Source organism: Caenorhabditis elegans, chromosome IV (assembly GCF_000002985.6).
Source record: "Caenorhabditis elegans chromosome IV".
In the NCBI taxonomy this organism is placed as follows: domain Eukaryota; kingdom Metazoa; phylum Nematoda; class Chromadorea; order Rhabditida; family Rhabditidae; genus Caenorhabditis; species Caenorhabditis elegans.
The window spans coordinates 11,923,398-11,936,498 of NC_003282.8; the positions used below are offsets into that span (position 1 = coordinate 11,923,398).

Genomic DNA, 13,101 nt, shown 5'->3' on the forward strand with positions numbered 1-13,101 from the left:
GATTTCAAAAGAAGAATCTTCCGGTTTTTTGGATTATGTACGTACGCAGGTCGATACAGGTCTAGAGACCATTTGGGTACAGAACAATAAATCAGTGGTATTGAAGTTTGTTTTGTTCTAGGTGTAGGATATTCAAGATAGATACGAGTTCCAAAATTTTATATTCTCAAGAAGAGTACAAAACTTGCCAGGAACACATGTAATTTTAAAATTATAATTGTTAGAAATTGTTTTTTTTTCGAACGGATGAAAAATAAAGCAAAAATTGTCACATGTGGGCTGCAATGACGTCTCAAAAACATTTCGTAACAAAAGATAAAAGTTTAAAAAACAATATGAGTCAGAATTCTTTATTTGAAAACAATCTTATAAAACTGTATCAATCAAGTAGTTTTATTAGCCTATGTTCAATTTTTTTAATTCGAAAATTATGTTTATCCTTCTGAAAAATGGGGGAACCCCAAAAAATGCATAAGTTGACAAAAATGTATATTTTAAATTTTTTTTAAAGAAAAAAATTTTAAAAAAGAAAGAAATTTTAATTTTTAAATTTATTTTAAGAAAAAAAAATTTAAGAATCATGTATGTATTTTTCTATTATAGATTTCAATGACAAACTTTAATTTTTTAAATTTTTTAAATGGTTCATTTTGCGGACTTGCCGAGAACAATACTTGGTGAAAAAAACCGTTTTGAAAAAAATCACAAAAGATAGTGTAGAAACGTAGAAATATACCAAAAAAATAGATCGATAGCTGGACATATACATTCAAACCAATCCAATATCGAATGAATGAGTGGTGGGTTACCCGAGTATCGTCCTTACCCTTAGTTCTCAATACGTAATTACAGGGTGACCTTTCCCTTCTCCTCGGCAAACCATCATCATCTATACAGACACCCATTCATTCAGCTTGTCATCTATTCCATAAACTGTCATGTTTTGATGGAAAAAGAGGGAAACGAGGAAATGATAGTTGTTTGAATGGTTGTTGGTATTTGAAAAAAAGGAGATCACTTGAAAACACGTGTATTTGCTTTGAGATTACTGTCGGGAGCTAACTCGATTTGTGAACTCACACGAAAACAAGGAAATTATTTGTAGGGTTAGAGATTGAATTTGAAATTTAAAAATTTCAAACGTTTGATATTTGCACACCTTTGCGAATTTTTAAAAATGGAAATAAGTGAATAACTTTGACTATATTTTGAATTTAAATGTTGTGTAATCAAGAGCTCCACATTTCATTATTAACAATTTATTAGAGAGAGCGAGGCGCAGAGAAATTAGACAGATCTCTTATCGGATAGTGCATCCTTTGGATTGAACAAATGACGGATGAAGCGAATCGTTGAGATCTCCTGAACATATGTTCTTTGTTACAGATCTATGATAGGTCATTTACCTTTTCATCTTGCTGCTCTTCAAGCTCATCCACTGCCTCTCGTTGCTCTTTCACACCCAGCGAGCTATTGTCGAGGATTTTTGTGATTTGGGAGTTGACACTGGATAATTTCGAGATCAATTGAGTGATGTTACTTTCCATTTGAGCTTTACTGACTTTTTGGTCTTTTTGGTACTGGGCATATTGGCTCTTAAAAATAATTATAGAACATTACTCTTGGTACAATGAAGATATCCACAGGTTTCGATAAGTCTTCCCTGCAGGCACAATAATTTATGCTATTTGCCTACAAAGAAGGTTAATCCTGCCTCCTTTTCTAGAGTTAAAATATCAAAACTTACCGTCACTTTATAAGTCTCAGCCCACTTCTCGAATCCGGTGTTTTTCAAGTCAACTGCAATTGTTTCATTCTCCAGGATCACTTTATAATCATATTGAGCCTTGAGTGACATGCTTTGCAAAAAACTTGGAATTGGTTGATTGAAATGGATGAATCCGACATTGCTGTGAACCACAGCAATTGTAGCGAAAAATGGGATAAATTTGAAAAAAGTCATAGCAAAACTTATTTCAATCAAGAGTTGGTAAAAAGACGGGAAAGTGGAGAATGCAGGTGATAATTAAATGAAGTTTCTTTGGTTGCCATGGTGAGTCAAGTGGCTCATGACTGACAGCTGAAATTATTGAAACTGATAATATAAGTTCGAACTGACTCAAACCTTCTAAAAATGTTTGGAAACGTAATTATGATAAGGAAAGTTTGGAGAAACATTGTGTTTGCATTGGATATCTAACACCTTTTTTTGGGATTTGTGAAGTGTCAATGTGTTAATTGGTTGAACGCTGAACTATATAATTTGGCAATAAACAGGCAAAAGACAGGCGTGGGTCTTCTTTGAAGAAGAATATTAGACATGCTCATACCGTGTAATAGGATTACAAAAAATAGTTTGAACATTTTCGTATTTAGTTTTCTGCTCTTTCCACCCACATACTTTTCACCCAATTATATAGTTCAAACACAAATCGAGACCATTTTTTTCTGATTCCAACCTGTTAAGCCGCATCCTTTGCACCCCGTTCTGACCAAATCACAATTCATAAAAATTGAAAAATGTACAAAAAAGTTTAATCAAACAACTCATACACATTTCATTTTCATCAACGGATTAAACGCCCCGGTAAATCGGTTTTTGAGTCGATCCGCCTTACCGAACCCATTTTTCACATTTATCCTTCCATTTCATTCACTGGTTTTTGTACTTCGTGAGTTACTACCTCGATCAGAAAATGAGGAATCTGATATTATTTGGAGCCCTTGTGAGCACTGCATGCTCATTCAAGTTTTTGGAAAATGCACAGACATACCTATCGTAAGCTATATTGGAATTTGGGAGCCGACGGTTTCTCACAGTTAAATTTGGTTTTATTTTTTCAACTAATTTTTCATATTTCAATCAAAATGTAGATTTTCCCAAAGAAAGTTAACTCGGAAGATTTTCGTGAGATTTCAAATGTCATTAAAATTCGGTCTTTGAATTGAATATGAGCTCAGAATTCGTGTGGTGCGAAGAAATAGGGAGAAGCCTGGTACAAATTCATTTCTAAAATATCTGGAAAATTCGAGATTTGACGGAAAATTGTGGGAAATTGCAATTTTAAAAATACATATACTACTTTTCGATTAAAAAAATGCTGAACCCAATTCCAACATAATCTTTTTCCCGTTTGGAAATCTTTCTCAATTACAGAGGAAATGCAGATGCTTCAGTTTCGGCTGGAAGTTCTGGATCCAACTTCCTCTCTGGTCTTCAAAACTCATCGTTTGGTCAGGCAGTCATGGGCGGAATTAATACATAGTAAGCTATCTATTTCCTTTTTTGTTTTTTATGTCCACTATTCAACTTTCAGCAATCAGGCAAAAAATTCAAGCGGTGGAAACTGGCAAACGTAAGTTGTTATTTTTCCATAAATTTATCAAAATTGTTTATTTCCAGAGCTGTTGCCAACTCATCAGTTGGTAATTTCTTCCAAAACGGAATTGATTTCTTGTGAGTGCTAGACTGCAATTCGAAATTTATGAATGTTATATTTTCAGCAATGGAATGAAAAATGGAACTCAAAACTTCCTCGATACCGATACCATTCAAGAGTAGGTTGATTCAAATTTAAATTAAAGTACATGGAATAAACTCTTACATTTCAGAACCATTGGAAATTCCTCGTTCGGAGAAGTTGTGCAGACTGGAGTTGAATTCTTGTAAGTTCTGGATTAAAATAATTAAGCGTCTTGAGTAGGCTTCTATGAAAGCAGGCCTTCCTTATAGGCCTACGCGATGCCCGCCTCCTGTGTTGTTTTGTAATAAACAAATTAATGTTTCAGCAACAACATCAAAAACGGAAACTCGCCATTCCAAGGAGATGCTTCTTCCGTCATGTCGCAGTTTGTTCCATTCCTCGCCAACGCATCAGCCGAAGCGAAAGCTGAATTCTACACAATTCTACCAAATTTCGGAAATATGACAATTGCTGAGTTCGAAACAGCCGTCAATGCATGGGCTGCAAAGTATAATCTGACTGACGAGGTTGAAGCATTCAATGAAAGATCCAAGAATGCGACTGTTGTGGCTGAAGAACATGCTAATGTAGTTGTCATGAATCTACCAAATGTTCTCAACAACTTGAAGGCTATTTCAAGCGATAAAAACCAAACTGTCGTTGAGATGCACACTAGAATGATGGCATATGTCAACTCGTTGGATGATGATACTAGAGATGTAAGCATAGTTTTTTTTGTCCCCCTGTGTGTGTGTAGGGTGCCTCATAGGCAAGCAGGCAGGTATTTTTTTCGTCTGCTTGAAAAGCTTACCCACATTTGATAACTGAGATATTCCAGATCGTCTTCATCTTCTTCAGAAATCTCCTTCCACCTCAATTCAAAAAATCCAAGGTTTGAACGAAATTCAGCTAGCCTTTTCATAAACTTTTTATAATTTCAGTGCGTTGATCAAGGAAACTTTTTGACAAACATGTACAACAAGGCATCCGACTTTTTCGCAGGTAGAAATAACAGAACTGATGGTGAAGGAAGCTTCTGGAGTGGACAAGGACAAAATGGAAATAGCGGAGGATCTGGTTTCTCCTCATTTTTCAACAATTTCAATGGACAAGGAAATGGAAATGGAAACGGAGCACAAAATCCAATGATCGGAATGTTTAACAATTTTATGAAGGTCAGTGAGTTACATAGATTATCATGTATACTAAAATAATTTTCAGAAGAACAACATTACTGCCGATGAAGCTAATGCAGCGATGGCTGATGGTGGAGCATCTATTCAAATTCTTCCAGCCATTTCAGCTGGTTGGGGTGATGTTGCTCAAGTGAAAATTGGCGGTGATTTCAAGATTGCTGTCGAGGAGGAAACGAAAACCACCAAAAAGAATAAGAAGCAACAACAACAAGCAAACAAAAATAAGAATAAGAATAAGAAAAAGACAACAATTGCACCAGAAGCTGCTATCGATGCCAACATCGCAGCTGAAGTACATACCCAAGTTCTTTAGAAACCGTTTTGAATGAATAAATACATTCGGAAAAGTTATATAAAAGAGTTTTCACATGTTTTCTGAATTCCCTATTATGAGACGTTTCTTTTTCTTGCAAAAAGATCTGCACGAAGTGGGATTCGAACCCACGCACCCATACGAGTACCAGAACACCCAGTCGACCTCGAACTCGAGGCAAGCAATTGCTTGAGTCTGGCGCCTTAGACCACTCGGCCATCCGTGCGTTCTTGAGAACATCAAATGTGGCTAGACATTCCTGCTATCGCTCGGGCGGGCGGAGTAGACTGTTGTTAAACGGACGCAGGTTGGACGAATTCGAAAATAATACCCCTGATGATTCCTAAATTTCACAATCTCTACAAAACCTCCCACATTGTTCTCTATATAGTTCACCTCCAAATTTCTTCATATTATGTGAATATTGGTATAAAAATGTGAATATTGGTTGGAAATTTGCATAAAACCATTTTTCGGGATGATAATCCATTCAATCATGATCTTTTCCTTGTGACACTTTCAAATTCGATCGACTTTTCGCTGTTTCTAGCCATTATCAATGATCGAGACTGTGGCAAAAACCGGAATTTCTTTTCAGTCCCGACTTTCGGTCTTCTATAAAATATGTTATTGCATTTCTAGGTTACGTTCATATATTTTAAAAATTCTTTATCAATGATTTGATACCAGCTTTCGACCGAATTCTTTTGTACATTCAGGCTTGTGACGTCATTGTATTGTTATTTCTAAAATGTAAATCAGTTACAGTATGATTTCAAAAAGTGTGAGATCGGGAGAGTTTTCCGAGAAAGCAACAACGAAAAAGCTGTAAAGAATTCCGAAATTTCTGTTTTTAGGCTGCCACTATATCTTTATCGAAACGTTTTCTTCCTATTTTTCCAACTCCTGACGCGAGCGAAACTTTTCAGCTACCGTACCCGAGTATTTTTCTATTTTACAACTTTAGCTTTTCTAGTTTTTGTTTTTATTTTTTTAATTTTTCCGATTTTTCGATAACTTCGCCATCGTTTTTCAAGAAAAAATACGTATTTTCGAAAAAAATTCAAAAAATGCTGAAAAAAGATAGAAAATTGAATTGGAAAATAGAGGAAAAAATATAACTACCGTACTCGCTGGTACGGTAGCTGACTAATTTTGCGCTAGGACCTTCTTCGTAGCAAGGAAGTATACCAGGAAAAAATTTTAAGGTTTTTTTGCGCATTACTGGAAAAATTCTGTTAGATTTTCATAATTCTCATAAATTGAACAATTATCACAGTTTTTGGATTTTAAAGCTATTATTGCCCATTCCCATTCAATTTTTAAATTTTCAAATATAGTTAAAAGCCATTTCTCCGTTTCGTGAGACGTGATTCATACAGATCATATTCAACATTTTTGCTGTGATTACATATGTTATGTGTTAATATTATAAATATGGTATATTATTTAAAAATAAAAAAAACACACAGTTTGGGGTTTTGGCAAATAGAGATGTCTTCAATATATTAAAATTTTGTAATAATTGAGGAATTACAAAAATTGCAACAAAAAACACTTCCATTGTTATTGCACCTCACAAAAAGTGATGACAGCTATTAATATATTATCACCTAATAAAATTCCCACTTGAAAACAAATAAAACATTCAAAATGTGTCAAAATGATCAAAATTCAAGTTTTGAATTAGTTTTTATTTAAACCCGAACTTTGATAGGTATCTTCTCTAACTCAATACCTGTCTCCAATGTGCCTACACCTGTTCCCAAAATACACGCAACTTCTGTTTAGCTAACTGTACGAACACCTACATTCACAACTAAATACAAAAAAAATTGGAGGCAGGCATGAGACAGGCATGCCCGCCTACCAGCAATAGATTTTCCAATTCTGACAACCTGACCATTCAAATTCGAACATAAAATTTTAGCACCAAAATTTATTGAATGTACTTCGTATTACTTTATATACATAGGACATTTTGTTACCTTTTGTCATTCAGTTGATTTTTCATCATAAACTTGAACACTCACGTCATATTGAATAGATTACTATTAAATATTCAATTTCAGAAAAGAGAATATTGGAAAAAAAAACTTGTTTACTAGATTAATGCATTAACCTGTAACTATAAAACAAAGCAGCATGTTCAAATTCTAATAATTCATCTAAAAATATGTAGTACAAATTATTTAATTTTGTAGATTTTTGAACTCGTTGAATATGGGGGGGGGGGGGGGTCAAACCAATGTAGTTTTCAAATGACGTGATATATCCAAATACTAGTCTTCAAACTGGAAATCCCGTACTCTCGTACCTCCCGTACTCTTCCTTCTTCAACGGTTGAATAGTTATTTTAAACGCTTTTTACTGGTATTCAACAATATGTTCTGATGATTCATTATTACTTGTTTCATTACGTATTTCCTGTTCTAATTTCCGTTCGCCAAAGTTCTTGTTAAAACTTCGAGTAAAATTCCGATTTTTGATTCTCTTTTCAGGAGATGTCTTCTCGTCTTTTTGTCTTCTTTCTTATCTGCTACGCAACGGCTGACAAAATCGAGAAAGAGTTGATTTCAGATGGATTTCAGGTTGGGATTTTTTTGTTGAAATTTAAATTAAATTTGAAATTAAATCTGAAAATGCTTACACTATTTTCCTAAAACTTACCGTCATTTGGAATTTGTTTTTGTTGAGAGTTCCTTTGTTGCTCTAAAAAATCTGAAATATGAAATCTGAATCGCCGTAATCCAGTCGAGTTTAGAGCTGGTCCAGCTCCCCTCTCAACATTGTTTATTTTGTTCTGAAACTTGTTCTATGTATTTTTTCTAAACTCAACGCCTCGAAAAAGCTGTTTTGCAGACTTTCAATGACTTTCAAGGTATTCAGGAGTATGCAAACGTTCTGGGAGCTTTTTGGAAATTTTTGTTTCTAGGAAAATAATCTGAGGATTTTTTTCATCCAAGTCGATTAGAAAAGTCACTTTCTGTTTTGTACGATTACAATTTTTTTCACTTTCTTTAAATATATTTAAAGAAATTACTACCATTTGAAATTTCACAAAATTGTCAAAATTGTCAAAATTTGAGTTTAAAGTTGAAAATGGTAAAAATGGTAGACATATTTTTTGTTTTTATATTCAAGAGAAATTTAATCTGAAATGAAGTACCGTGATTTGTTCCGTTAAAAATTCGAAACATTATTTTTACAAATGTTTATAAACCTGCAAGTTGCAAAATGTCCTCATTTTTTTCATTTGAGTTTTCCCAATAGCTTCTACGGCAAAGCTGCATTTCTATGGCTTGTCAACTTCAAATTTGCCATCATATCAGATAAATCAGATAAATTAAGAAAGAATGCCGTAAAGAAAAGAAAGTGATAATATTGAAACAATTTTGCTAGTTGTCTAGGATAAGTTTAGAACCCAGACGCATCATCATCAGCTTCACAATTAGATAGTCTCCCATTGGCGGCTACTTTTCTTTCTCTCTCCCAGATCTCCCTGATTTGTTCACTTTGGATGATATATTACAAAGTGGCCCGTTTTATTTGATAATGACGTTATCGGCTTGTTCCTAAACGGCCTCCTCCTCCTACCAAGTGTTCTTCGCCAAGTTCAAACGACTAAATTCCCAGAATATTCGTTTATCAGTAGGGCACGACCCCCAGTGCGTCTCGGTCCAAAATAATAAAATGAGATAGGGGGATTTTAATTCAGTCGACGATTCTTTTCAAATCTGCGGTAATTTCCATTTAATGGCCATTCTCTGTCTCCTGTCTTTATTATTGCGAATAATACCCCCTTTTGATTCCGATAGAGTTTTCGCGTCATTTTCTTGTTGCGGCTTCATCTTCTCCCTCCTATTCTCCACTAGAAGTCTCCACCAATCATCAGCGTTTATCATTTTCCCCTTCCTTTGCGTACACCGCGCACCAAAACCAAAGACCAAAAGAGGGCCTTTTTGGAGATAAAGCTGACTTTTTGAAATAAACCATTTTGCGGTTTGTTCCCTCCAATGGGTCATGAGTACGATATAGAAGAGGTTTGTTTTTTTTCTTTTAAAAAATAGTTTTAAAGTTCAATCCAAAATCAAATATTCAAATTTTCAGCTCTTCACGTGGAAGTGGGACGATGTTCATCACGTCTACGTCATTACAGTATGGCTTCTCATTGCCTCACTAGCTAAAATTTGTACGGTTTTGAAGGTTGAAATTTTTTTGTTGGCATTTGGTTGATGCTGTATTTGGTTTTAGGCTAGTTTAATATTGCCTTACACGCTCATTTTTTGGAAGCTTGTAATTCGAAATTTTTGGGTTGGCATAAAATTGTTTAACTATTAGAGAATGGACAAAGTTATAAACAGGAATCAATAGTTTAACTTATAGTCTCTATTAAATGTTCTTTTTTACAAAATTTTAAAGTGCTTAAAAATTTTTAAATTAAGGATTTCTTTACAAAAAAATATTGCAAAACCCTTCAAAATTTTTCAGTATTCAACCTTATGAAGCCTATATCCAAATGGTGTCCTGACTCTTCTTTACTCATTATTGTCGGTTTGGCACTTGGATGGATCCTTCATCAGACATCATTGAGTGGAGCTACTTTAGACTCTCATACATTCTTCCTCTATTTACTCCCACCTATCATTTTTGACGCGGGTAATTTTTCAAATCTTTTCTTTGATTCTTCTATGTATTTCGAAAATTCAATTTTTAGGTTACTTCATGCCTAATAGAGCTTTATTCGAAAACTTTGACTCTGTTCTAGTGTTCTCAGTTTTTGGAACAATTTGGAATACATTTGCCATTGGTGGTTCACTTCTTCTTATGGCTCAATATGATCTCTTTACAATGTCTTTCACTACTTTTGAGATTCTCGTTTTTTCTGCGCTCATCTCCGCAGTCGATCCAGTTGCAGTAATTGCAGTTTTCGAAGAGATTCATGTTAACGAATTTCTGTTCATTAATGTATTCGGAGAAGCACTTTTCAATGATGGTGTCACTGTTGTTCTGTATCAAATGTTCAAAAGTTTTGCACTGATTGGATCCGAGAACCTGTCAGTTTTGGATTATGCAACTGGTGGACTTTCATTCTTTGTGGTTGCTCTAGGAGGAGCCGCAGTTGGAATCATTTTTGCAATTGCTGCCAGTCTGACCACGAAGTAGTTAGAGAAACATTTTGTTACCATACAAATTTTTGTTCCAGATATACTTATGACGTGAGAATTCTTGCTCCGGTCTTTATTTTTGTGTTACCTTACATGGCCTACCTTACAGCTGAAATGGTTTCACTTTCCTCCATCATAGCGTGAGTCTTATATTGATAGAACAATCTCGACAACTGCTGAAGTTGGTTGAGAAGTTGCTAACGTTAGTTGACTTAACAGATGGGATACAGAAGTTTTTATAAAAAGCCAGAATTAATTTCAGAATCGCAATTTGTGGAATGCTCATGAAACAATACATTAAAGGAAATGTTACTCAAGCAGCTGCCAATTCTGTAAAATATTTCACAAAAATGCTTGCTCAATCTTCTGAAACTGTCATCTTCATGTTCCTCGGGCTCTCCACAATTTCTTCTCAACATCACTTTGACCTCTATTTCATTTGCGCAACACTATTCTTCTGTCTCATTTATAGAGCCATTGGAATTGTTGTTCAATGTTATATTTTGAACCGATTCCGTGCCAAAAAGTTCGAAATGGTTGATCAATTCATCATGTCATATGGAGGTCTTCGTGGAGCCATTGCCTATGGTCTTGTCGTCTCAATTCCAGCTTCAATTACTGCTAAACCAATGTTTATCACTGCGACAATTGCAGTGATCTACTTCACTGTATTCCTTCAAGGAATCACAATTCGACCATTGGTCAACTTTTTGAAGATTAAGAAGAAGGAGGAAAGAGATCCAACGATGGTTGAAAGTGTTTACAATAAATATTTGGATTACATGATGTCTGGAGTGGAAGATATTGCTGGACAGAAGGGGCATTACACTTTCATTGAGAAGTAAGTTATTTTTTTGAGTAGGTGGAAACCCCAAGAGGATTTCTAAAAAAATTGGCTTATAAAAGTTTCTGAAAAAAATGAAGAGAAGTTTCCATGCTTATGTAGGCATAAAATACTCTCGCCTACCTACACCTGCATTGTGCCTATACGCAGGCCTACAGCAAAAGTGCACTTGACTACTTTATTCCTTTCACAGTTCTAGGTGTCATACCTATAATTTTCTGGTTTATACATTTTTTCTGTAAATGCCTAAACAATAACTGTATTTCGGAGTATACGGTAGTCTATTATTATCTTTTCAATAACTATTATAATTTCAGTTTCGAGAGATTCAATGCAAAAGTAATAAAACCAGTATTGATGAGACACCAGAAAAGAGAAAGTTTCGATGCTTCATCGATTGTTCGTGCTTACGAGAAAATCACATTGGAAGATGCCATCAAACTTGCCAAAGTCAAGAATAATATTCAAAATAAGCGTCTCGAACGAATTAAGAGCAAAGGTAGAGTTGCACCAATTCTTCCCGATAAAATATCCAATCAAAAGACGATGACACCGAAGGATCTTCAATTGAAGAGGGTTTGTAGATGGAAATAGAATATGGACTTTAATTTCAAAAAGTTTCAGTTTATGGAATCTGGTGAAAACATTGATTCTCTGTACACGCTCTTCAGTGATCTGCTTGATAGAAAGTTACACGAAATGAATAGACCATCAGTTCAAATTACGGACGTTGATGGACAGGATGATATTCAAGACGATTACATGGCTGAAGTGGTTAGTTTTATTTTTAGTACCAAGATTTGCAAAAACTTTTTAAAAATATTGACTTTCTGAAAACATCTTCTGAACTTTCTAAAAATCTAGATATATGTATCTCGATCAAGTTCAATGTTTATCAATTTTCTTATCGAATTTTTAGAATTTTTTATCTTGGGAATTTTTTTTTATTTTTTTTTCAAAATTCTTGTTGTAATTTTTGCTTATTTTTTCTTTTTTAATTCTCGTATAAGTTCACTTCACAAACCGGAGATTCAATTTCAAGCAGAAAATCATTAAACCAGTGTGACGAGACAACATACATTGTGACATCATCTCCACCTTTATTTTTTCTTGCAGGGATCACGATCGAACCTCTCAGCAATGTTCCGAAGTACGGAACAACTGCCATCAGAAACGCCATTTCATAGTGGTAGAAGACAATCGACAGGAGATTTAAATGCAACACGAAGAGCTGATTTCAATGTTTGACATTCAATTGAAACCTCTTCGATATGTTTTTGTAGTAATTCTCGCCATAACGAAAAAAAACTGTAATAATAATAAATTTATCGCTTTTATTGAAACATTTCAAAGTTTCATCAGAGTGGGGAACTTCATCAAAACAAGTATCAAGGCAATTTTGAAATGAAAATAAACTTCATAAAATTTCGAAAAAAATTTTGGTTAGTTTTCTTATCAAAGTAGATTTCAGCTAGAAACTGGTAATGTAAATTTTTGATTCACAGATTGTTTTCTTCTCTCAAAATTTTGGTTCTGATATTCACAGTTAGATTCATATACAAAATTTCAAAACTTTGTTCTAAAGTTTTATTATTCACACCTGACAACAAATCTAACCTGGAGACTTAGACAGACTTCTAAAAAACACCCCATACACATACACATTCTTTCGCTCTTTTTCATCTCTCTTACTCTCAATTTTCCGTCATTTTCCACTGGCCTGTTACACTGGTCGAAAAGTATGCTCACATAAGATATAGAGAGACAGATAGCACAATAAATGAGGAGACATTAATTGTACCAATACCGACAAAGATATCTCACCCCCTTCCCGAAACCATGCTTTGATTTTTTTTTTCAATCATTTTATTTCGATTTAAAAAATTTTCACAGGAGGTCCCAATTTTTGTTCGACCAGATGCAGCTTTGCAAAATAATATACGAGTTGTAATAGGAGTTAGAGGAAAATATATTTTATGTGCCATGCCTCAAAATAGCTAGGAAAAATAACTTGAACGTTCAGGGAAAACTCATAAGAATATTTTTCTTAAAACTTTACTACTTTTATATGGGGAAACTTTTTGAAATTTTTTAATGATTTTCAAATATTTCAATA

At 34.4% G+C, this 13,101-nt stretch overlaps 3 protein-coding genes and 1 non-coding gene across 6 annotated transcripts; 2 read left to right on the plus strand and 2 right to left on the minus strand.

Moving 5' to 3' along the window:
* Positions 1-1,242: 1,242 nt before the first annotated feature.
* Positions 1,243-2,049, minus strand: srlf-33 (SXP/RAL-2 family protein Ani s 5-like cation-binding domain-containing protein). The gene is made up of 3 exons (NM_001028459.4): positions 1,748-2,049; positions 1,407-1,595; positions 1,243-1,362 (listed from the first exon to the last, which is right to left on the minus strand). Exons 1-3 carry the CDS (start codon positions 1,961-1,963, stop codon positions 1,288-1,290), a joined length of 480 nt encoding a protein of 159 aa, NP_001023630.2. The 5' UTR covers positions 1,964-2,049; the 3' UTR covers positions 1,243-1,287.
* A 578-nt stretch (positions 2,050-2,627) lies between these two features.
* On the plus strand, positions 2,628-5,030 carry srlf-32 (SXP/RAL-2 family protein Ani s 5-like cation-binding domain-containing protein). The gene is made up of 10 exons (NM_069857.6): positions 2,628-2,779; positions 3,158-3,265; positions 3,318-3,356; positions 3,404-3,457; positions 3,505-3,558; positions 3,613-3,666; positions 3,790-4,183; positions 4,303-4,356; positions 4,406-4,639; positions 4,686-5,030. The coding sequence occupies exons 1-10, from the start codon at positions 2,697-2,699 to the stop codon at positions 4,971-4,973; spliced, it is 1,362 nt and encodes a 453-aa protein (NP_502258.1). The 5' UTR covers positions 2,628-2,696; the 3' UTR covers positions 4,974-5,030.
* A 50-nt stretch (positions 5,031-5,080) lies between these two features.
* ZK822.t1 lies at positions 5,081-5,199 on the minus strand. Its single transcript has 2 exons — positions 5,162-5,199; positions 5,081-5,126 (listed from the first exon to the last, which is right to left on the minus strand). It is a non-coding gene; the product is annotated as a tRNA-Leu (tRNA).
* A 2,275-nt stretch (positions 5,200-7,474) lies between these two features.
* On the plus strand, positions 7,475-12,321 carry nhx-9 (putative Na(+)/H(+) antiporter nhx-9). 3 transcript variants are annotated; one of them, NM_001028457.6, is made up of 9 exons: positions 7,475-7,564; positions 9,084-9,165; positions 9,465-9,632; positions 9,691-10,135; positions 10,180-10,281; positions 10,404-10,982; positions 11,303-11,561; positions 11,610-11,759; positions 12,102-12,321. In NM_001028457.6, exons 1-9 carry the CDS (start codon positions 7,478-7,480, stop codon positions 12,231-12,233), a joined length of 2,004 nt encoding a protein of 667 aa, NP_001023628.1. In that variant the 5' UTR covers positions 7,475-7,477; the 3' UTR covers positions 12,234-12,321. The 3 variants fall into 3 exon arrangements, with proteins under 3 accessions (NP_001023628.1, NP_001023627.1, NP_001379286.1); NM_001028456.5 differs by lacking the exon at positions 7,475-7,564 and adding an exon at positions 8,704-9,016; NM_001392404.1 differs by lacking the exon at positions 7,475-7,564 and having other exon boundaries at positions 9,078-9,165; positions 12,102-12,319.
* Positions 12,322-13,101: the final 780 nt, after the last annotated feature.

Coding starts and splice junctions, on each gene's coding strand:
- nhx-9 (NM_001028457.6), top strand. CDS start 7,478: ATGTCTTCTCGTCTTTTTGTCTTCTTTCTTATCTGCTACGCAACGGCT. Junction 7,565..9,083: donor TGATTTCAGATGGATTTCAG/GTTGGGATTTTT, acceptor TCAAATTTTCAG/CTCTTCACGTGGAAGTGGGA. Junction 10,983..11,302: donor CATTACACTTTCATTGAGAA/GTAAGTTATTTT, acceptor TTATAATTTCAG/TTTCGAGAGATTCAATGCAA.
- srlf-32 (NM_069857.6), top strand. CDS start 2,697: ATGAGGAATCTGATATTATTTGGAGCCCTTGTGAGCACTGCATGCTCA. Junction 3,667..3,789: donor CAGACTGGAGTTGAATTCTT/GTAAGTTCTGGA, acceptor TTAATGTTTCAG/CAACAACATCAAAAACGGAA. Junction 4,357..4,405: donor CTCAATTCAAAAAATCCAAG/GTTTGAACGAAA, acceptor TTATAATTTCAG/TGCGTTGATCAAGGAAACTT.
- srlf-33 (NM_001028459.4), bottom strand. CDS start 1,963: ATGACTTTTTTCAAATTTATCCCATTTTTCGCTACAATTGCTGTGGTT. Junction 1,596..1,747: donor CTGAGACTTATAAAGTGACG/GTAAGTTTTGAT, acceptor ATTATTTTTAAG/AGCCAATATGCCCAGTACCA. Junction 1,363..1,406: donor AAGAGCAGCAAGATGAAAAG/GTAAATGACCTA, acceptor ACATATGTTCAG/GAGATCTCAACGATTCGCTT.